General features: G+C 32.3%; 4 protein-coding genes across 10 annotated transcripts; 2 read left to right on the top strand and 2 right to left on the bottom strand.

Annotated features, from left to right (window-relative positions):
• Positions 1-101: 101 nt before the first annotated feature.
• On the bottom strand, positions 102-1,897 carry LOC113694084 (proteasome subunit beta type-4-like). Its single transcript, XM_072055528.1, has 3 exons — positions 1,504-1,897; positions 1,232-1,417; positions 102-571 (listed from the first exon to the last, which is right to left on the bottom strand). The coding sequence occupies exons 1-3, from the start codon at positions 1,648-1,650 to the stop codon at positions 458-460; spliced, it is 447 nt and encodes a 148-aa protein (XP_071911629.1). The 5' UTR covers positions 1,651-1,897; the 3' UTR covers positions 102-457.
• LOC113703293 (general transcription and DNA repair factor IIH subunit TFB2-like) lies at positions 1,574-7,943 on the bottom strand. 3 transcript variants are annotated; one of them, XM_072055513.1, is made up of 10 exons: positions 7,929-7,943; positions 7,800-7,859; positions 6,436-6,535; positions 6,143-6,226; positions 5,963-6,046; positions 5,616-5,701; positions 3,572-3,662; positions 2,507-2,587; positions 2,330-2,404; positions 1,976-2,239 (listed from the first exon to the last, which is right to left on the bottom strand). In XM_072055513.1, exons 2-10 carry the CDS (start codon positions 7,844-7,846, stop codon positions 2,207-2,209), a joined length of 681 nt encoding a protein of 226 aa, XP_071911614.1. In that variant the 5' UTR covers positions 7,847-7,859; positions 7,929-7,943; the 3' UTR covers positions 1,976-2,206. The 3 variants fall into 3 exon arrangements, with proteins under 3 accessions (XP_071911621.1, XP_071911614.1, XP_071911617.1); XM_072055516.1 differs by having other exon boundaries at positions 6,436-6,504; positions 7,800-7,940; XM_072055520.1 differs by lacking the exons at positions 1,976-2,239; positions 2,330-2,404 and adding an exon at positions 1,574-1,663 and having other exon boundaries at positions 7,800-7,936.
• A 2,109-nt stretch (positions 7,944-10,052) lies between these two features.
• On the top strand, positions 10,053-11,068 carry LOC113694105 (uncharacterized). The gene is made up of 3 exons (XM_027212957.2): positions 10,053-10,118; positions 10,202-10,427; positions 10,492-11,068. Exons 2-3 carry the CDS (start codon positions 10,325-10,327, stop codon positions 10,938-10,940), a joined length of 552 nt encoding a protein of 183 aa, XP_027068758.2. The 5' UTR covers positions 10,053-10,118; positions 10,202-10,324; the 3' UTR covers positions 10,941-11,068.
• A 1,198-nt stretch (positions 11,069-12,266) lies between these two features.
• Positions 12,267-16,049, top strand: LOC113703243 (dephospho-CoA kinase). 5 transcript variants are annotated; one of them, XM_072055501.1, is made up of 6 exons: positions 12,267-12,457; positions 12,605-12,665; positions 13,329-13,500; positions 13,650-14,278; positions 14,554-14,699; positions 15,454-16,049. In XM_072055501.1, the coding sequence occupies exons 4-6, from the start codon at positions 14,171-14,173 to the stop codon at positions 15,887-15,889; spliced, it is 690 nt and encodes a 229-aa protein (XP_071911602.1). In that variant the 5' UTR covers positions 12,267-12,457; positions 12,605-12,665; positions 13,329-13,500; positions 13,650-14,170; the 3' UTR covers positions 15,890-16,049. The 5 variants fall into 5 exon arrangements, with proteins under 5 accessions (XP_071911602.1, XP_071911608.1, XP_071911596.1 ...); XM_072055507.1 differs by having other exon boundaries at positions 13,325-13,500; XM_072055495.1 differs by having other exon boundaries at positions 12,267-12,623.
• Positions 16,050-22,981: the final 6,932 nt, after the last annotated feature.

Below are 22,981 nucleotides of genomic sequence, written 5' to 3'. Positions count from 1 at the left end.
CTAGTCCAATAAGTAGTAAAGAACTACAGGCAGCAACCGCCACTCCAGTGACGAAAGGTTTGCAGGTTGTGGGACAAAATCTGCACATAAAAGAAGAGGCATTTGGAATCTGTTTATCCTAGACTGCAACATATTAAGGTTCTAGGAATTTATTTTGAATGTATTGCAGATTGTGACAAGTTTGTCATGACTTGGCAGAGGCATAAGGATTGGTTCCATTCCCAGTCATGAATTTTCACAAACTGAAGTACAAACTCAATCCAAAGTCATCACCGTCTAGAGCATTATCAATGTCTCTAAATCAGGTGACAAACACAAGCAAATAAGTCCGCTAGAAGAACAACAGTGTTTGGGAGCTGTAACCCACGAGTCTACTGCATAACATGGCATTAAAAGGTCGCGTTTCAAGTGCATATTTCCAAACACACTGATTTCCTTTGCACACCAAGAGAGCTGACTACCATGAGCCCTCAGCACCGACTGTTGGATTCTCGAAAGCTTTAAACTTCCACTGAGTCTTCAATGAATACGGCTGAGAAATTGTGAAACCTTCATCTGTGATTTTTGCAATCTGCAAATTCCCCAAGTCAAACTGTTGATGCACCAAAATAAATATAAGTGAAAACAAAAGGTTTAAATCCATTCAAATGGAATCAAACATGAATATTAAAACATGGGCATGGTAATATTTCGGGGTTGAATGGTCTACTGCATAAAATGGCATTAAAAGGTCGCGTCAAATTCAAACAGATGTTCTGAAGTCTCATTCAAGATAATAAAAAAAAAGTTAAAACCAGCAATGTTTAACTGTTCTTGACCATGAAAATAATTCTTTGAGCAGTAATTGGAGAATGATACCCAACTGCCGTTAGTAAGATCTATTTTATTTTCTTTTTGTTTCATACATGAAACATAAAGCAGGATTTGGAAAATTAAGCACCAGAAAGGTATCTCAAATATAACGTCATATAAGCAAGTTGGGTTATGATGACTTCTTTCACAGACAAGATTCCTGCTTCTCAATATTTGACATTACCCTTTTTTTTTTACCAAAAACAAAACCTTTGTCAAAGATGCTTGAAGAAAAACCAGCCCGAATATAAACATATACCAAGTAAAAAGAATAAAATTGTATCAAAGGAAATAATACGAAACACTAGCATATAATATGGGTTAAAACACACAATCAAGAAGCTATCATCATTGCAGACTATCCCAAAAATAACCATACCTGGAGTTTGTTCACAGCTGATCTATCACGATAAAGGAGGACGCGCATGCACTTCTCCAATAGCTTGACACCTTCTTCAAAGGTCAAGTTTTCATTCCATTCCTCCCTGAGAATGGGTCGTGCAAGGTGATTACCAAAACCAGTTGCAACATGATTATCCTCATAATGTACACCAATCATAGTAACCTGAAGAACCATCACGTATGTCAAGAAGATATCTACTGAATAAATGGTATTTGCTAAACAATTTATGTATGCAATTTAGGGATTACCCGTTCCAAGGTACTTCTGTCCATTTTTAGTCCTCCAAGAATAAGAGAATTCCACAAAGGATTAAACTTATTGCGGCGATTGTACATCACTCGGGTTAAATAATTATGAACCTCTTTAGGGCCCAAGGAATTTCCATCATCCCACATGCTATCATTTAGTCTGCAGCCAGAAGTAGAGATGATAAGGATTTGCTACAATGAAAACTGCTTTTAACCCGATTGACAAAAACACAGGCAAAGGCAAAATGGAAATGCTTCCAACTCATTGTTTCTTAACTGAAACCTTTAGACCAGACCAGGATAGACACTTAGCTCATCAAGATCATGCGTGTGTGAAAAACATAACCATGGGAAACCATAATCGCTTAATCCAATTCATAAGGAAAGGACCGAAAAGGGAAAATAAAAAAAAAAGTTGTCGTACCAAAGACAATACAAGAAAACAAGTATAAAAAGTAAATAAGATCCAAAATTAACAAAATAATTAGTAGATATTCAAAATGTTTCCTTTCTTAAAGAACACAATTACACTGCTCTGTTAGCTAAAATTTTGATTATGATTTGTTTTAAATTCGATTTTTCATGCACTGTGAGGACCATTTGGCCAACAAACTACATTACAGAGTTCAAGGAAAGTGCCAAAAGACTATTGCTTCTTTCCACGAAGAAACTCCTTCATGTAGGCAAAACTTTCTGCTTTCACTCATGCATGATCGCATGCAGCCTCGAACACTTCCTGGTAGACAAATGCACAAAGTCACAATAATGTCAAATCCAAGACCAACAAGAAAGAACCTTGGTTGTGAGAATCAGCTTTGATGCTTACCCTAGAGGGGAACTCTTCAAAGAAATGTGCAGGTATACACTCCACCCTATTCAAATCTGATTCCCACAACCTTATCTGTAGGATTTACATTCAGTGGAACCAGGAAGCATGAAACATCAGAAAAAGAAGCAACAAATATAAAACATATCAGACTGAAATGCCACAAGATAGAAGAACCTGATCAGTGACATTCTCAGGCACAGTAGGTATTCTCTCTGCAACTCGAGGATGTGCATTCTGTTGAAGAAAAGAAATAATCTGCAATACCGCAACAAAAAGGGAGAATGATTTTCGGAGACAAAAGATAATGCTGCATGACATTATAGTCAATTAGTAAATTGACCAGCTAATGTTGAAAAAAATAATTAAAAAAGGACATATTACATAATTAACTGTCTAGCTACAGAATTAACTAAATCCTATACAAACTCCATCCCTCGCTAAACATATTGAGTAAACATTTAGAGACCAATCATGAGATCTTCTGCCAAAGAATAGTAACTTTGATCTCTTTCATGTATAAGATCTCCTATTTTTATAATTTGTTTATAACAAACTATTAACATAGAAGTGAAATATAATAAAATGCCGCCCAAACTCATCCTATAGACCGATCAATTATTTTTGAAGTGTTTGTTGAAATAGACTACAAAATATTTTGGAAAGAGAGATTGCTTTTTCATTTTTGCGATAACTTGTTTGGGCCAACCACAGACAACATCCAGAAAATGAAGCATTGGATCCTTTCAAGTCACATAGGGAAAGAATACTAAACTAACAAATTTCCAGAATGTTCAACTATTGTAACTTGTGTTCCACTCGATACTAAAGGTTCAAGTAACTTTGTTGATTTATTATCATATAATGTAACACACATAACAGATACAAATGTCTTGTGACAACAAAAAAAATTTTGTGCTCGTGTAATTTATACATAACAAAGTTAGTTAAAATATGATTATTAAGTTAAACATGCACAATCAGTTAGAAACTATGGGAACAAGACCAAGCCCAATTAACCACAACTAGAGTATGCATGAACGCCTCTTAATAATCATTAATCACACCTAAGAAGAAAACCACTCTCTACCATGCATTTCTCTCTGGAAATATATATAAATCCACACATTGTATCAAAACATCGAAATCCCACATACCATTTTATAAATTGCAGAAGTTGAGATTGGAAGGAAAAAATTTCAAGTAACATTAAACCTTGTAAAACACCAAATAAATACTTACTTGTTCGGCAGTTATACCGTTTTGAAAAGCTTTATATAGACTCTCTTTTGTAATTGCTCCAACAATCAAGTTAGGAAGTTGGTATTCAACCCTGTAATTTCAACCAGACAGTTTATAAAGAGACAAGCAATATAATTATATAATAGGATTTAAGGACTAAAGCATATGAACTTGAAGTCAGTAACGTGCGTTTCCCAGTAAACAGTTTCTTCCTTTTCAGGAGATGATCATAAATCCCTTTATGCAATCTAGCTTTGTATCCCAGATGGTAAGACAGGCTATCATTCTTTTCTTCATTTTTTTTTTGTCAAATAGTCAGACTATCATTCAACTCCATAAACTATCACTACATTCAGCAAACTATCAAATAGGGGACACAGTAGGCAGAAGTTGCAAGACCTATGTTAGCCAAATCTCTCTCTCTCTCTCTCTCCTCTCACCCTAAAAAAATAAAAAAGTCCTTCAACGATTACGTTGAGGTCCTGCAAGCTGTAAAGCTACATGAGAAAGACTAGCCAAAAACAAACTAGACAAAGAAAGATGAGTTCTCATTTGCTCGAAGGAAAAACCAACAACAAGAATACAACTCAATTTTTTACGAGTAAATGGCCATATGGAACTACGAATGGTTCTCTAATTCCTCAATACAAATGTGGAGCTCAAATAATTTAGGGAAAAAATAGTTAGGTCACACTATAGGACTATAGGCAATACGAAAAAACAAGAGAAAGGAAAGCTTTGATGTTTGATTGCACTATCAGTTGCAAAAGAAAATTTCGGTTTTATTTTTCACCCCATAGAACTTTTCCACCATTCTTTCTTCAAGCCTCAAGAGAACTGCTAATGGATCTTCTACAAAGTCTGCTCCACATCAATCTGGTTTGCATCAACTTGTGAAGAAGATTGCAAAAACGAGATGGTATAAAAGAAGTTTTCTTGTAGTCCTGCTTGACATGCAGCCTTACACAAGCTCAAGGGCAACTTTGGCACAATTACTTTGAGATTCAACGATCAACATTGTGAAATGCTGATGGTGCTAGGAAATTTAACCTTTTTAACTTGAATATGTAATATCAGAATTGTTTTGTTAACTCAACTATGAGAACCAAAACTGGAATAATTCTGGACTACTCGCATCCTTAATGACTATCACATTATAGACAAGCGCACCTTTTAACTCAAGCGTACATAATTTGAAGTCTTCTCTCTATATTTTACTCGAGCAACAATATATATATATATATATATATATCTTCTAACCCTTTTCTACCAACTATGGTTCCCAAAATCCTGCTGCCCTACCCTGCTGTATAAGACAAACCTTTGCCTAATTGCTGGAAATGCAGTCAAGAGATATCAGTTTACAGGACAGGACAATTAAACCTGGCATAAACATTTAGATCAATGTTGTGTTAAAAGCCAAACTAACGAGGCAAATTTCAGGAGGATCTTTGACAAAATGTACAAGGTTCAAAGATGGATGAGAATCTCTGCCATAGAAGCTGACTGTCACCACATCCAAGATATCCTAGTGTCACAAGTTGCAGGAAAGGTTCAAAGATGTATGAGAATAATGTCTGCAGAAGCTGACTAGGACCTCATCCAGTAAAAGACTTTTCAGATGGCTAGCAAGCTTAGGAAATTTAAGGGTTATAAGTAGTTTCAGTCATTTTCTGCATACATAGTAAGCAGAGCAACCATGAATGATGGCCAAAAACTGTACTCCAACCTCTTCATTTGGTCAAGATCTAAACTTCTATGTAACTTAAACTTGTTGGAGTATGTATCTAGATATAGCCGGTCTCAACAGACTTGTTTCAATTTGGTACAACATAACATAATTATCTACACTGCTCTGCAAAATATCCTTGTGAATAGTTGCTCACTTACAAAAGCATTTCTCATGAGAAGATATAAACTATACACATAAAACTGTTTAAAAAAAAAACTCTATTTTCATCAAGAATATCAAGTATATCTTTTATCTTTTCTTCCTCAATGATATTGATTTCAAGAAACTTAAGCAAGCACGGTAACTTCATACCTGGCGAATAGACGTAAGATTTCACAGTGCAATTTGGAAGATGAATATGCATACATCCTGAAATTTGTCTCTACAACAGCATATTCCTGATAGGAGTAAGTTGAATAATAATCAGTCAAAAAATCTGTCTGCTATTTCATCAAAGTTAACTGAGAAGCTATGACATATATTAAGTTAGCTGAAGAAATGTACAACCAAATCCACGTTCAGAGGAAGTTCCTTTGAAATGTCCAGTCCAATCAATGATAAGCACAATTTTTTTTAAGAACACAGATAATTGGGAGTAACGGCTGGACAGCATGGTAAATAAACAAAGTTCTAGAATATCACAGATAGGGTGGAAGTACCTGTTTCCTGGATGATGTATCTGATAAGCTGATAGATAGATTTGTAGCCAACTTTGTCGGGATAAACCAACTCTCCTTTCTTCCCTGACAAAGAGCCAAAACACAATAAGAACTGCAGGTGGAGCAAAAATTCTAGAAGACCAGCATTTGAAACACCCAATAAGCGCAACTAACATTTACCTGCTGAAGCTTCACAAGGCCCAAATCAGCAAGATCCCTAATTATAGTCCTCTGTATACCACTCAATGTGTTTATATTATAAGCCTACATTCAGAACTAAATCAAATCAAATCATGATAAGTATACTGACAAGTTACAAAATATTTCAGGGGATAAAAAGTGGGACCAAAATCATGTCCATGCCAAAAATCAGCTTACACAAAGTGATGGAACCAATATAGTTTCCCAACCCCTTTGAAGAAGTAGCTGATCAAGCAATAGAACTGATGAAACCAAACATTCTTACTTAATACCTTTCCAGTAGAATGGAAGCTTAGTTCCAGAAGAAAGGATACAAGATCCGCTGAGTCCAGACCTCGCTCCTGCACCAAGGTGAAGAATACAAGTAACAGGCTAAGAGTTGGTCAGTAGTATTTAAAACCTTTTAGTTGGTCATAGTTGTAGGCTCAATCACTAACAGCATTTTCTTAGCCCTAAAAGATTTCCAGTGCAGTTTTATATCTTAAACCAAAACAAAGCTCAGAAAAGATTCAAATCTTCAATTAGAAATATAATACACCTGAGATATGTTATTGAAAGATGACAAGTAAGACTAACGACTCAATAACACAACTAGTGCAATTTTGTCAAAAGCAGTGTATAGTTTTTAGTTCCCTTTCTTCTCGTTTCCCTTTTATTTTTCTCTTATTGGTGCAAGGTTCACTGCAATATCACAAGCAGCAAAAGATAATCACTCTTTTTGTCCTTGCATGGATGTTAAAAGGATCACCCTGGAAGCACAAAACTATGGTTGAAGATAATAAAGTTTACAGTTTATTGTGGATTCGCACTTCATTGGGTGTGGTGATTGGCATAGTTGTTTGCAGGGGTCAGGGAAGGGTGTCAAAATTAAAGCCTGCGCCTTGATAAATCTATTGAACTCATTTTAAGGTAATTTGTGCATTAAAGGAATAGGAGGGAAAGGAAAGGAAAGACTTGTAAAGCCATGCCATTTTTGAAGTATATGATCCCCACTGATTTCCTGGTTCATGAATTTGAACCATATGGCTTATTAACCTCCATTCATCTATCTCTGGTCTTATTGGAAAGACAAAAGCTCAGTCTCGATTAATGAGGGAACAACAATTAACCAAGGAGAACATTTATCCACTCTGATTCTTTAGTCTTCAGATCTGCCCAATAATTTATTGAGCCAAGAATTTCTTTGAACAATATTTATCAGTATAATTGTTGAATTCTAAAAAAGTCAAGGCATAGTAAATTTTGAAAAGACTTGCATAGAGAAATACATATTCAATATTTTTCTTTTTCACACTTTCAAGGTGTTGCTTTGGATAATAAAAGCAAAACTTGAGCATTCTGTTTGAGCTAACGACATCATATGCACTTGCACCGCATATTAACTTCAATATCTGTTGACATTTAAATCACTAGATTTTCATTAGCAAAGGCAAGTACCATTAATATGCATACAATATGATTGAAAAAAATATCGCGCAATGTTGCAAACTTTAAAACTAGTTTAAAATAGACTGAATCCTATTTACTATTCAAATTTTTCTTAATCTCGCAAGGATGACATTGCACGCTGGATTATCCAAGTGAAAATAAAAGCCAAAAGCCACACAAGACAAAAGAAAGCCTCATGAACTGATACCTCAGAGTTGCCGATATATTCCCTGATGATATACCACAATTGTGCATTTGTATCCATCAGCTGGCACAATCATGAATCAGCATATTTTCATAAATGTAACATAGCTGAGAAAACTTGATTCCCACTCACCAAGATTCAGTCAATCTCTGCTAACAATACATGCTAATATTGATCACCTCTTAAAACATTTTATTCAAAACTTGAAAAAGTATAAAAAAAAACCCAAGTAGTAGATTTACTTCTAACTCAAGAGGCCACGTTGGAAAACTTTCATCATGGAGGAACTGATATTTGTTGTTGTCTTTTTAGCTTCACTGGAGCTTATCAGATGCAGCAAAAAACACTTTCTGGATATTCTGCTGTAATACAATCAAGCCTAAATACAATTTATGGGGCTTAAACCATGTAGCGTGATCATATGGGATAAAGTTGTTTTCTTTCTGGATAGTGATATGTGGTTAATTTGTTTTCCTTGTGCATATAAGATGTTTGTGAAAAAGCCTGGCTTCATTTGGATAGGGTGAAATGGACAGAAAAGAAAGTATTCAGAGAGAAAGGACAACCATTTCTTTCCTTTGGGAGTTTAACAAGTACAGAAAAGAAGTGAAATGAACGGATAAAATCTCCCTCCAATTGTTGAAAATTTTTCCGCCCAAAAGTGGGAAGAAAAGGACGGAAAGATGATGGGGCGCCAAAAGACATTTTTAATATGACAAGTTTGTCCTTTAGAAGCTGATACAAAAATTCATTATTCCCAATATATCCTAAAACTGATTTCTAAAAGCACTATGAAGCTTTCTCGGTGGTCCTGTGTCATATACTTTCACTACTTCCAGCAAGTTGCGAAATCAGAAAACTTGGCTTTCATTGGTTCTTCACCCATAATTCACCAAACAAAAGGTATTTCTTTAACTCAATCTCTCTTTTTTTCTTTGCTTAGTCTTCACTAGAGCATTGTGAAAAAAGTATTTTTTTTTGTGTAGATTCTTATTGTTTATACTCTAAATTTTTTGTTCGTTTTCTGTCATAAAATTCTTGTTAATGAACTCTTGATTTTATATTATTGATTTGTGATTATATCTTGCATGGTTATGGTACATGACAGCTTTAGTGGTGATAAATGGATATGAAATTTGAATGCATACAATCTGTTTGTTTATTTGCCTATGTAAGATTCAAATTGTAAAATAATCCATCTAGAGTTCATAAACAATACGTTAGCCTCTTTTTATTATAATAATGCATCTTTCTTTGAAATGATTAACAAGATGATGATACTAGAAGTATTATTTTGAATGGTGGCTGATCGTCAAAACCAAAATGAGGTCTAACAAGATGGTGGCCATATGGCAATAGAATAAATCGTATTTGGTTACGTTAGTTGATATCAGTAAATCTCCTAGGCTATAGCAATACTATTTATATTCATAGAGGTGTTCCTGGCTGAGACCAAAATAAAGACATAAAAAATCAAATGCTTGATCAACTTAATTTAAAGCATGAAGAATTTTTCAGTAAAGTTTGGGTAGACAAAATGATATTTATATCTCCGTATCTTCATTTAAAAAATCTTTATTTATTAGGATGTTGGATTATTTTTATTTACTGTAAATTATGTCAGCACTTTAAAAACATTACTATTAGAAAAATACTTCTTTTTATATTGATATTTAGAATTTTAACATTGTATTTGATAATGACTCCATAACCCTTGTAAATAAATAAAATTTGTTTTTAATTATTTACTCATTCGTAAATTTAGTGTTCTAATACAAACAGTTTTAGATGGATAAGGAACAAAATGAAGTCGATGGAGAATATGACATTCAACAAAGGAAGCGACAATTGGTTGCTACTGAAATTGTTTGTCAGGTAGTAAACATGATAATTGCTCGAAAACTAAGCCATGCAAATTATGTGGATCGACCCATTGGATATTGGTCTGCACAATGTCATTTAGTACGAGAGGAATTATTGATGCAACTCAGTACAAATGGATATTTGAGTAAGGTTATCCGTATGGGACCAGAAACTTTTAGGCGCTTGTGTGACTTGTTGCAAACACATGGTGGTCTACAACCTACTCAAAGAGCCACGGTGCAAGAGCAAGTTGTTAAATTTCTCCATATATTAACAATTCCCTCAAAAAATATCACAATGTCATACTTTTATCGGCGTTCTGGAGAAACTGTTAGTCGTCATTTTCATAGAGTTTTACGAGCAGTTATAACATTGGAGGATCAATTTCTTCAGCAGCCTACGGGAGAACAAGTTCCTCCGGAAATACTTAATAGTACAAGATTTTATCCATATTTTAAGGTGATATAAACTTTTTGACACCTTGTTTTAAAAATTGTAAATTCATATAGAAATTATATTTTGACATAGTGTATAACTGTCAGGATTGTGTGGGTGCAATTGATGGAACCCATGTTCGCGTTAAGGTGCCTAATATTGATGCGGCAAAATATCGTGGTAGAAAAGAGCATCCAACACAAAATGTGCTTGCTGCATGTTCTTTGAATATGAGATTCACATATGTTCTACCTGGTTGGGAGGGAACTGCATCGGATTCAAGGATCATAAAAAATGCGCTCACTAGAGAAGATAAATTAATCATTCCTAATGGTAATACTTAGTTAATTATTCTTAGTGCATTTAATTAAGTAGTAACTATTTGATATTTGTATAGGTAAATATTATCTTGTTGATGCTGGATTCATGTTGAGAAGGGGACTTCTTACACCTTATAGAAATGTAAGGTATCACCTGAAGGAATACTCAAGTCAACAACCGCAAAACTTTCGAGAACTATTCAATTTGCGACATTCATCATTGCGTAATGCAATTGAGAGAGCATTTGGTGTCTTGAAAAAACGGTTTCCAATCATTGGAGATACTCAACCAACTTATAGTGTTGAAACACAATCACAAATTGTGCTTGCTTGTTGTATATTACATAATTTTCTCATGGAGTTTGACCCTGACTTGGAGTACATTAATGAAGTGGATGAAGAATTGGCAAATCAATCTCCATCGGAGGAGGAAAGTGGAGATATAAGTGCTGAAAAAGATCATGCTCAAGGAGAAAGTTTAAGGAATGAAATAGCAATGCAAATGTGGAATGATTACATACTATGACAACTTGACTTGATGCTAATTTCTTTTGTTTAAGTTGAAATGTGATCCTTATTTTGTTAACTTGTACTCTTATATTAGTAGTATGAGTTTATAAATACAAGTTGCCACATGAATCTTCTTTTGTCTAATAGATTCTGTATGTTTTTGGATCTATAAAACCATGTATTCATAATAGAATTAATCTAAAACTTTTATTTTGATGTAAATTCTGTTCTTGTTATGTGTTTTTCTACAAATATAGTTTGTGTAATTGGAAAAGCATGAAGAAAGATCCAAGCATCATGAAGGATTCTGTGTTTACAAGCAAACATGTTATATCAAGATCCAAACATGTTTACAAGCAAGCAGGTTAAAATCCCGCCTGCATAATAACGTTGAAACCCGCAAGCAGGATTCTGTGTTTTTTCTATTTCAAGGTTAGCTCGCATGCGGGTTAATGTTATATTTGAGCGCGAGAAGAAAAAATTGGTAATTAGGCTCTTTGGGCATTATAAGTAAATATTTAAATTAATGGCAGTTTTATTACACCAATATTATTGTATTATCATTATTATGATTATTGTATTATTTCTTATGCAAATATAACATTTAATTATTTAAATTTGATTTTATTTTTACAATTTATAAAATTTTTATCACTTATATAATATTTTTAAAACCCTAATACATCTAAATTTGATTTTATTTTTCAAATTTATAAGATTTTTATTTAAAAAAATGGGATACGGATAAGATATCCGGTTGGTTCGATATGCATAGGTGCATATGAGAATATCCGAATACTTTTTAAACCCGCATGCGGGTTTAAGGAGATTATGGCAACTCTCTGACACACTAGTTACCCGTCCAACTTGTGTGTATTAAAATATATTTAAATATTATATTTCATATTTTTGTTATTTAGAGTTTAACAAATAGAAAGGGCAAATAGAAAGGGCAAATATGTAAAGTTGTATTCTCATAAAATTCTTTCTTTCCAAATCTCTCCAACTCTCAAATGAGAGAAAGATATTTCTTTTCTTTTCTTTCATTAAACTCCCAAACGAAATATGCATCTTTTCCCTTCTCTTCTTTTCTTTCCTAAGCTATCTTTTCTTTTCTTTTCTTTTCTCTTCCTTCATAAACTCCCAAACTAAGCCTTAATGAAAATGTAAATACGAGAGCCTAATGGAACAAGAATTCTTTCCATGTCCTATGATATCATTTACAAGCAGTTCCAACAACCATGGCTTTGTTTTTCCCTTCATTTTGTCTTTCCTCGCGGGGGACTGTGGGGGAAACGGGGCGGGGGGTGGGGGCAAGGGGCGGGGGACGGGGGACGGGGGAAGGATCCTCCGCCCCACCCCCACCCCATTGCCACCCCTAGGCTCCACTAGTTATCCCAAGCCAAATTCCTAATTTGACACCCCGGACTTCACTTCGGCCCTAAATTTCTAAAATCTCTGTCGCTTTGTTTCCACCTTCTTGCCGCCGCCGATCTTTGTCGCCATTACCGACGGCTCATCTGAAATCCCGAAGTAAGTTCCTACTAGAGAGTACAAGCTCTATACACCAATTTCCAGTCTCCTCTCCTACGCTTTGTCCAAAGAGTCCAAACCTAACTCCCTATATATTCTGAATCAATTCCTGCTGTCTTCTCCGGTTCTCCATACGATCCCCGGCAGAGCTGCAGAAGTTGGGAAGGTTGGTTGAAAAAAAGGGTTGGAGTGATCTTTGTTTAATCAAGTAAGTTAATGTTCTGCAACTGGCTAATTTGGTGCAAACTAAAATGTTCACTTTTTGAAGATAAATTTGCTTGTGCTAAATAAATGCATCCTTTAAAAGTCAGAATTGCATTATTGGGGTAAATGCTATCTAATTTTGATGTACAGATTCATTGAAGTATAAGAAGAAAGGGAAAAGCGTAAATGACCAGCAATGTGGAAGCACTCACTAATTTAATTTCACATGATCTATTTGTTAAATTTCAGGCAAAACACGTGCAAGAACTTTATTGGGGACTTTTTCTTTAATTCTTTTATTTGAATTAATGGATTTCCTTTGTTGCTTGAGGAAATGTCAAAGTTACTGAAAATTTTGGGATGCACCTCTTTTGGTAACTCCATTGTTGCTTCCTGAGATATGCAGAAATCAGGATGGCTACTTTTAGTCTATACTTTTAGTTGGAATTGCAGAAACTAGATAGCTACTTTTTTAAAAAAAAATTTTTGGCACAAGTACTAGACACTAATTATATTTTAGACGTTGAAGTTAAAAGCTACCTCTTATGTTGCTTGAAAGTTGAAATCAGTGTTCTAGATTGATATTTAGCATTCACTTATCAAATTTTTTTTTTTTTTTTTTTTGCATTCTTGTTTTTCTTTTTCTCTTTTGGCTTAACTGAGGTAGGACGGAAGTAGACTGCTAACTGCTAAGCCAGCTCAAAGGTTGATTAACCATCTAGAAGACTCTGTTGATAATCCATGCAACTGAAGATGTCATCAAATAGTGAATCCGCCACCACCACCCGCAGAGGAGATGATCATTGAGCAACCACAGGAGTATCACCAGAAATAACTCAGTAAAGTTGCTCTACTTGCTCTTTCAATCCATACTGTGTTCTCAAATTCATCTGTGATTATACCATGATTTTTTTTTTATGACTTATTCTTGGTTTTTCTTCTTCGTTTCTCTGGTGCATTTGTGGGATCGGTTTTCATTGGGTACCAGCTATTTGATAAAAGTCCCCAACTGAAATTCAGAGAGAGGGGATCATTTTCTGGAAAAAAAAAATTTGTTATTGCTTATTTTAGGTGATTTCTAAATTAGAAATCAGAGGGCAATCCGGCAATCAAAGTTCCATATAAACAACTGTGGCTCCCACATAGGGGGCTCAACACACATCGCTGCTTGATTACCACTACACCAGATGCGCTGCTTGTTAGGTGGATCAATTGCCTTACTCTTATTAGATGACAACTGACGCTTCCCACAAACCCCCAGTCCACTACTAGCAGGACCTCAGAAGCAGATTACTTTTGGCTTTGCAACGTCATGGTTCCCCCCAAACAAAGAATTCATGAACTGGGAGTTGTTATCATTGAAGATGACGGAGCACTTTGTAGGACTAATGTAATTATTTAGTACTCGATTAATTTAGTTACGCCAAAAATAGTCACCCGATTATTGTTGAATCAGTAGGCTGGTACTGGGATTCTACTCATAGTAATAAGAAATCAATCGGTCCGAGAATGAGGATAGTGGGGCTGACCGGAGGGATTGGATCAGGGAAGAGTAGCGTCTCCAATCTTTTCAAGGCCCATGGTATTCCGGTCGTCGATGCTGACGTCATTGCCCATGTAAGCCCCACTTTTCCAATTCCTATTAATCGTTCCCGTTTGTTAACCTACTCTCTGTTTCTTCCATCACTAGTCAATTCTTTTCTTTTTCTTTCCCGATTGAAACAGCCCAAAATCTACAACTACTAGTACCTCAACTGCTATTCTTTAATTTCTTTAACTAATAGATATATATTAGTCAGTGTTAATGATGTAATTTACTGCATACTGAAATTAAACTTGAGCACCTACCAGTACTTGGTTTCAACTTTCAGTAGCGCTTTTTTAACTTGCAGGATGTTTTGAAAAAAGGTACTGCTGGTTGGAAAAAGGTGGTGGCTGCTTTTGGGGAGGACATCCTGCTTCCTGATGGAGAGGTGGATCGCCCGAAGTTAGGTCGCATTGTATTTTCTGATCCACAAAAACGCCAGATTCTTAATAGGTACGTACTCTTTATTCTTAATAGGTACATACTCTTAACTGGTATCTGATTGATGTATATGGAAGCTTCCAACATCCGGATGTGACTAGTTAGCTTGTGGATAAATGCTGTGCCCCCTTTAGTTTTACATTAAAGCTTTGACTAGGCATCAGCTTCCTTGATGGTAATGTAAAAACTATCTTTGGATTTTTCATTTGTGCTTTGCTTAGATAAGGGAAAAAGTTGCATTTAGATATTAGTGAAGTAATTATTGCCATGATACATTGATGTAGAGTGAAAACTCTGATGTTTGGTCAGTAGCCATGAACAAATAGCTTTTTCAAGTTTGGTGATGCTTTGAATATTGTTAGTTTGATGCTCAGTTAAAACTGTTTGACTATGGTTGGACTTTGCCTGTATCTTATCTAAATACGACAACAGAATCACTTTGAGTTGAACTCTTGGAAAGTTCCCCCCTGCCCAACTATTTTGGGATATAATGGGTAGGGTTCGCAGGGACCAAGAGTTTATGTGCTTTGCAGCGGGCGAATTTTGGATGATATGTTGCTAGTTCATTCGGCTGCTGCCTATTGTTCCTGTAAATGGTCTGCTGTGAAGTTGAGAAGTTTTCATACATATATATATAAATCATGTTTGGATTTTCTAGCTTGTGGCAGTCTAAAGAGCTTGTTAGATTTATTTCCTCTTTCTGATTCATGTGCATCAGTCATTAGAATTGAATGAGCTGATTGACTTTGGCAATTTATGCAATTAGATTTCTGGCACCATACATCTCATCAGGCATTCTCTTGGAAGTGTTGAAACTATGGATGAAGGGGTGCAAAATTATTGTGCTTGATGTCCCTTTGTTGTTTGAAGCCAAGATGGACAGGTGGACAAATCCTATTGCTGTTGTTTGGGTTGATCCCGAGACTCAGCTCCATCGGCTCATGGCAAGAGATGGAACCACAGAAGAAGATGCTAAGAGCAGGATTAACTCTCAAATGTCTCTTGATCTCAAAAGGACCAAAGCAGATATTCTAATAGATAACACTGGATCACTGGCAGATCTGAATGAAAATTTTCAGAAGGTATTGGTCCAGGTCACAAGGCCTTTGACATGGACAGAATTTGCTTTATCTAGACAGGGTGCTATTGTTGCATCTATATCCATTTTTCTAGGCATCATCATATGCAGGAAATGTTTGTGATGAAATTGCATTTATTTATTGAGATAAATTTCATAAACTTCTTATTGTTGAACTCAGCCTTGTGAAATTTGGAAGACGTGACTGATCCTTAATGTACTATATAATTGGAACTATAATCTTCTTGTTCCTCACCTGAAATAATGCAGAATGGTTTAATGGAGCTTCTGTTTCAGTTCAGTGATATTTGATACTTTTCTTAGCCCCATATTACCTGGATTTATGGTGTCACTGGTGATATATGAATTGGTAAAGAAAAGTGAGAGGGCTTCCAAAGACGTCTTACAGTATGCTGCTGTAGCTTACAGGATCATGTATATTTTAAATTTTTTCCCCAGCTGTTACTCATTAGGGGGAATCATAGATCGGATTCTAGGCTCCGTTTGGATTAGCTGTTTTTGAAAGTATTTTTTAAAAACTTTACTGTAACTGCATATATGAAAAATTTTTATTGTATAGTTTTTTGGATTGTTTTTAGAGATATTTTTAAAATATATTTTTGAGTATTTTTATAATTTGTAATTTTTTTGAAATTTTTTTAATATATACTGGCTCTGTTTCTATATATTAATATTTATTTATTTATTTATATAATATTTTTTATTTCAATTTTGTTTTATAATATGTATATTAATATATATAATATAAATATAATTTATAAAGATAATATGTATAATAATATATATTTAATATATTTATATAATATAATTTATAAATATAATATGTATATTAATATATATTTTATATGTATATAAATATAATATGTATATTAATATATAAATATATTTACATAATAAATATATACAAATATATTTTAAAAGAAATATTAATATTTATATATAAATATATAATATTTATTTCAATTGATATAATATATATAATACGGTATTAATATACATAATTGAAAATATATTTATATAAATATATTTGAAACAAAATATTTATATTTATATATAAATATATAATATTTATTTCAATTGATATAATATATATAATATACATTTTAATACACATAATTAAAATATACATATTAATATTACTATAATTTATATATATATAATATAATATAATATACATAATTGAAATATACAAATTGAAATATACATATGAATATATATTAATATACATATTATTAAAAGAAATTGAAATAAATATATTTATAAATCTATATAAATATATATATTTATATATTTATATAAATATATTTGAAACAAAATATTTATATTTATATATAAATATATAATATTTATTTCAATTGATATAATTTATATATATTATATCAATTGAAATAAATAAATATATTTATATATAAATATTAATATTTTGTTTAAAATATATTTATTTCAATTTCTTTTAATAATATGTATATTAATATATATTCATATGTATATTTCAATTATGTATATTATATTATATTATATTATGCTCTGATACCAAACACACTAGTGGTTGGACTTTTACGGCTCCAATTAAAGACCTATGTTGGACTATGTTGGACTTTTACGGCTCTAATTAAAGTCTTTTACGTGATTAATTAAATGTTAATCAGATGTTCTACAAACTTTATTACAAAAATTCCTTTTATTTTTATATTTTTCTTGTTCTTCTAATTTTTGTCTTTCTATTGATTTTAATTCAGAGTATTTATGCCAAAGTAAATCTACTTTTGCTTGTCTTAAATTTTTTAGAAATGATGCGGGATGGTGGTGTGCTACTTTAGATAATCTAGCTTCTTCTATTTGTATATGTGCTAAACACTGGTCTGTTGTTTCAATTTCCTCTAAAATTTTGTCAAAATAATAATAGGTATCTGGTTGTCTGAGGCTTTGTAATGCTAATCTGTATGCGTTTTTTGGAGTGGATGTAAATTGTAAAGGCGGTTCAAAATTCATATAAAATATCAGGATGATTAACTGGAATTTAAGAAATTGATGACTACTAGATACTTTAAGAAAGATAACTGAGATTTTACCTTCCTTGCTTTAAATCCAAATTTTCCTTCTGATGCTGTGAAAATGGGAATCTTGTGATTAGGAGTTTTGCCTCACCGGATCTTCCCCTGGCGCCTGCTTTGTAACTGAAAGGCTTTAATGGGTACTACACCGTCTTTTGGTCTTTTAGGATCCTAAAAACAAGGTATCTTTTTCAGAGTTTCCGGTTGTTTGGATCTAATCTAGAGTTGGCTGCCTAAATCTCTACTTTCTTATTTCTCTTTCGTCTTATGCTTAGAAATATGAGAGAGCTAAAGACTTGTAAAAAACTGCTAAAGAACGTATGAAATTGGAGTTTTTATTGGATGCTTTAATTTACAGGATGTAAGTGCATCGTACCCAACATTGGTTTGGGACGTATGCCTTTATAGACTTCTTGTGTAAACTGTGCGGACTTAAAATTTTTGACTAAAAGTCCGTGGATATGACATGTTAACTTTTACGGACTTAAAACCTACTGAAATCCGTAAAAACATCAAATCAATATTGCCTATCTATACAATGTGGCTGTCAGCGAATAAAGGCTAAAAGCTCTATGGCCGTCCTATACAAAAAGTAATTTGGCCAAACTATACAATAAAAGCTTTTATGACCGATCTATTATAGCTTTGGACAAGATGGCCGAAGAATTATCCTTCCATCATATTCTCGATGTTGCTCATTTCTTCTGGTCCCATTGTTTCCCAATAATGATCATCATTATATTCTTCATCTGCTTCGATATCCAAATGCCTTGCTCCTGAGCTCATATAATATCCTTCTAAATATTTTTCAAAAACTTCTGGATAATTGGTGCTTATAGTGAAATCTTTTTCTAACTTAAACCTATATGGGACATATATCTTTTGTATCTTATTTTCATATACTAATCTAATCCCATTTTCCCATTGATCTATGAAATGTCTGTAAGCTAATTGGATCATTTTAGCATTTATCAATTGTTCTTTTAATTCTAATGGACATTCCACTAGACTGCTGCTGATTTTTTCTAGTTCTTCTGTCGTTCTCCTTGCTGGTGGTATATTGCTAACTGTAATCATCATTCTATGTATTGCTGGTTCTATATCAAAAAGTCCTATCCATTCTGCTGGCGCGGATTTGATATGTACAGTTGCCCACTGTCCATAGTCTAACATTTTTCTGATGAAGTATCCGAGATGAGTTCCAAGACAATGAGTATCTTCTGGATTTGTAACAATAATTTTTTCCAGGAATCCGGCATCCATAAGAAATTGTGGTGTTAAAATAACTCATTCCCCATTCACTCTTAGTATCTTTGGGGATGAATATTTTGATAAGATAATAGTTGCTCTGAGGAAAAAATGACTGAGTGTATGTATACAATGGCTATCTATTTTCTGGTGGTCACAGGCTTCTGGATTGTTTGGGCAATGTTTTTCTGGGTTAATGAAGAAAGATGGATGTAGTCTAATGGCTGCTGTATTTGTAATTGGGTCTTTTGCTAATTCATAAAAGTATTGTTGGACTGCCATTAATTTTGAATAATATTGGGCTTGGGCTTTTTGGCTAATAATTTCTTGGATATGTAAAGGGAGGAAATTAAGTAGGTGATATGGTTTAAAGGATATTCTGGGCTTAAGAAATTCAAATGGTCTTTCTGAAATGGGCTTTTCTTTTATAAAAATTGTCTGTTTTATTGGGCCGGATGAAGAACTGGCCATTTGAGATGCTGTATGAGACAGCCTTCCTTTGAGCTCCCCAATTTCAGAAATTTGTGAGAGAATAGTATCTCCTTGTGAGCCTGAGATCTTATATATTTCTTTCAGTTGTTCAGTTAAAGATTTTATCTTTTCTTTTTGAGAAAGATCTTCTTCTTCAAAATTTCTACACTTTAAATTTAAACTTCTAATAGCTTGCTCCATGCTCTTACAATGTTTACAAAATTCTATTCTATTTGTGTTATCTTTTTTTAATGCATATTGATAATTTCTACTGCTACTAGGGGCATCTGTATTTTGATATACTGGAGCCCTCATGCTGTCCATGCTAGCCTTAGGATCTACATAAAATGTTGTTCCTATATTATGCCTAGCAAATTCTAATGCTTCATGTATGCTATGAAATGCTTTCCATAAAGGATTATGAAAATGATTTATTTGTTCTATAACGGAAATCCATTTAGAATAGATTCCAGGTATTTTTCCTTTTACCACTACATAATATGAAAAACTTTGTTTTGGAAGATTACTAAAATAAAATGCTAAGATATTAAGATTTCTAACTTTATCAGTGCTATTTCTGCTATTCCAGAGGTTATTTAAGATATCCTGCTGGATGTCTTCTAAATTACCTTCCTCTTGGCTATGGAAATGTAGACTTGTACCTTTAGGGTACTTTGTAAGTTCCCACTGGCCAATTTTGACTTTCTGGAAGTTATATGCCATCTGCTAAGAGATCAGAAGAATTGTTAAAAATTCGTGATAAAAAATCTGCTAAATTATTATCTTTACCTTTAATGTGTTCGAAAACTACTTTATATCCATTACCAATAATACTATCTACAAAATTTAACCATCTTCTAGTAGAACTTCTTTTTTCATTATGTTTATCAAAAAACTTTTTTATTGCTTCACAGTCTGTTCTAATAGTTATTTCAGATTTGTTGATTATAAAGAGTCTAAAATTATCCAAACTATATTTTACTGCTAATAATTCATTATCTATGCTACTTCTATTGCCTTTTTCCTTATATTTACCACTAGCGTATCTACAGATTTGTTCATTGTTTTTATTACTATATTTGTTTGGTTTTGCAAAAAGAACTGCTCCCCATCCGGTACTACTGCCATCACATTCTATTATCAAGTAATCTGTGTCTAATGGTAATTTTAGATCATGTAAATTGCCTATTGTTTGTTTAATTTCTTGTATTAGTTTGACATCTTCTTTATTAAAGAATTTTTGCCCTTTTAAAGAGGTTTTATTATACAATGGTGCTACTAGATTATTTAAATTTTTAATAAAAGGTCTTGCATAATTTAATAATCCTAAGAATTGTTGAAGTTTCTTTGTTTCTTCTATCTTATCTGGAAATTCTAAAACCTTTTTACAAATATGTGGTTGTAATTTTATTTTTCCTTGTCCTATTTCTGTTCCTAAAAATTCTATATTTTTTCTAAAAAATTGTGCTTTTTTATTACTGATTATTATTCCGTGTTTAATAAATTCTGAGAAAACTAATTTTAGATGGCTTACATGTTCTTCTTTGTTTTTTGAAAATACTAATATATCATCTATGTATACTATGACAAAATCTTTATATTTATTAAAAATATAATCCATTTTTCTTTGAAATATGGCTGGTGCATTTTTTAACCCAAAAGGCATTACTAACCACTCATAGTGTCCTAAAGGACATGTAAAAGCTGTCCATTCTATACTTTCTTTATGCATTTTTACCTGCCAAAATCCTGACTTACAATCAAATTTACTGAAAATATATCTATATTGGATTCTATTTATTAACTCATTTTTATCTGGTATATCATAGCTATCTTCTTTAGTATTGTCATTTAATCTTTTATAATTTATTACCATTCTACTTTTTCCTCGAACTATTTCACTATGTTTTTTAACTATAAATGCTGCACTTCTGTGTGGACTAGTACTTCTTCTAATTATTTTTAACTTATTTAGGTCAGCTATATGCATTTCGAATTCTTTTATATCATCATTACTAGCTTCTATTTTTGCTGTGCTAATTTTTAAATTTGGATTTAAAATATCTAATCTACATTCTGTTTTGTCCTTATCCCAATGAATAGTTGGATTTTCTCCAAAAATTTCTAATTTTTCTAATTCACTTATTAGTTGGTCTATATCTCTATGTCCCGTTTCTAACAGATCATATAATTTTTCATTATTTAAAATAGTTTCTATTATGTCATAATTTTCTATCTCTAAATATTCTTCAAATTCTTTGTCTTCTAAACAGTTTTGAATTCTTTGTGACGAATATAAAGGCGTTTCTCCAGTCATCTCCATATTGTCAAAAGAATTTATTTTCTGATTCTTCCCCCTATATTCCTGGGTTGAATCATTCTTACAGCTACCTTTTATATCACATTTACAATTATCTTTTTCTTCTAATCCTAAAAGTCTTATTTGTTTATTTGTAAATTTATCTTTAAATTTATTGTTTGTTAAAAAGGTATTATATGATAAAAAATGTTCTCTAAGGAATGTTAATCCTGTTCTAGTAAGAATCATGCCATGGTATGCCTGTAAAATAAATGATAGTCCTAATATCATTTGATAAGGAAAACTCCTAATATATATTTCTGTTACCGGATATGGTTGTGTACAGTGCATACTATCTATTTCAAAAAATAATAAAGAATTATGTAATGCTGTGTCATATGTATATGTACTTCCATCCATTTGTCTAGCCGTTCTAATATGGTATGCTTTTTCATAATATTTTTCTGGAATTAATTCTTGTTGGATTACTATATTACTAGCTCCTGTGTCTATTACTGCTAATAATTGTGTTTCAAACTGTTTCTATATATTAATATTTATTTATTTATTTATATAATATTTTTTATTTCAATTTTGTTTTATAATATGTATATTAATATATATAATATAAATATAATTTATAAAGATAATATGTATAATAATATATATTTAATATATTTATATAATATAATTTATAAATATAATATGTATATTAATATATATTTTATATGTATATAAATATAATATGTATATTAATATATAAATATATTTACATAATAAATATATACAAATATATTTTAAAAGAAATATTAATATTTATATATAAATATATAATATTTATTTCAATTGATATAATATATATAATACGGTATTAATATATATAATTGAAAATATATTTATATAAATATATTTGAAACAAAATATTTATATTTATATATAAATATATAATATTTATTTCAATTGATATAATATATATAATATACATTTTAATACACATAATTAAAATATACATATTAATATTACTATAATTTATATATATATAATATAATATAATATACATAATTGAAATATACAAATTGAAATATACATATGAATATATATTAATATACATATTATTAAAAGA

The sequence above is a fragment of the Coffea arabica genome, chromosome 1e (assembly GCF_036785885.1).
Source record: "Coffea arabica cultivar ET-39 chromosome 1e, Coffea Arabica ET-39 HiFi, whole genome shotgun sequence".
Taxonomy (NCBI): Eukaryota; Viridiplantae; Streptophyta; class Magnoliopsida; order Gentianales; family Rubiaceae; genus Coffea; species Coffea arabica.
Note: the sequence above shows the minus strand (reverse complement) of the source record. Positions and strands in the feature narration are given on the sequence as shown.

Coding starts and splice junctions, on each gene's coding strand:
- LOC113694084 (XM_072055528.1), bottom strand. CDS start 1,650: ATGTGGGATGATGGAAATTCCTTGGGCCCTAAAGAGGTTCATAATTAT. Junction 1,418..1,503: donor ACAGAAGTACCTTGGAACGG/GTAATCCCTAAA, acceptor ATGGTTCTTCAG/GTTACTATGATTGGTGTACA. Junction 572..1,231: donor CAGCTGTGAACAAACTCCAG/GTATGGTTATTT, acceptor GGGAATTTGCAG/ATTGCAAAAATCACAGATGA.
- LOC113703293 (XM_072055513.1), bottom strand. CDS start 7,846: ATGCACAATTGTGGTATATCATCAGGGAATATATCGGCAACTCTGAG. Junction 5,702..5,962: donor ATACATCATCCAGGAAACAG/GTACTTCCACCC, acceptor TACTCCTATCAG/GAATATGCTGTTGTAGAGAC. Junction 2,405..2,506: donor CTGAGAATGTCACTGATCAG/GTTCTTCTATCT, acceptor TAAATCCTACAG/ATAAGGTTGTGGGAATCAGA.
- LOC113694105 (XM_027212957.2), top strand. CDS start 10,325: ATGAGATTCACATATGTTCTACCTGGTTGGGAGGGAACTGCATCGGAT. Junction 10,428..10,491: donor TAAATTAATCATTCCTAATG/GTAATACTTAGT, acceptor ATATTTGTATAG/GTAAATATTATCTTGTTGAT.
- LOC113703243 (XM_072055501.1), top strand. CDS start 14,171: ATGAGGATAGTGGGGCTGACCGGAGGGATTGGATCAGGGAAGAGTAGC. Junction 14,279..14,553: donor ATGCTGACGTCATTGCCCAT/GTAAGCCCCACT, acceptor TTTAACTTGCAG/GATGTTTTGAAAAAAGGTAC. Junction 14,700..15,453: donor AAACGCCAGATTCTTAATAG/GTACGTACTCTT, acceptor TTATGCAATTAG/ATTTCTGGCACCATACATCT.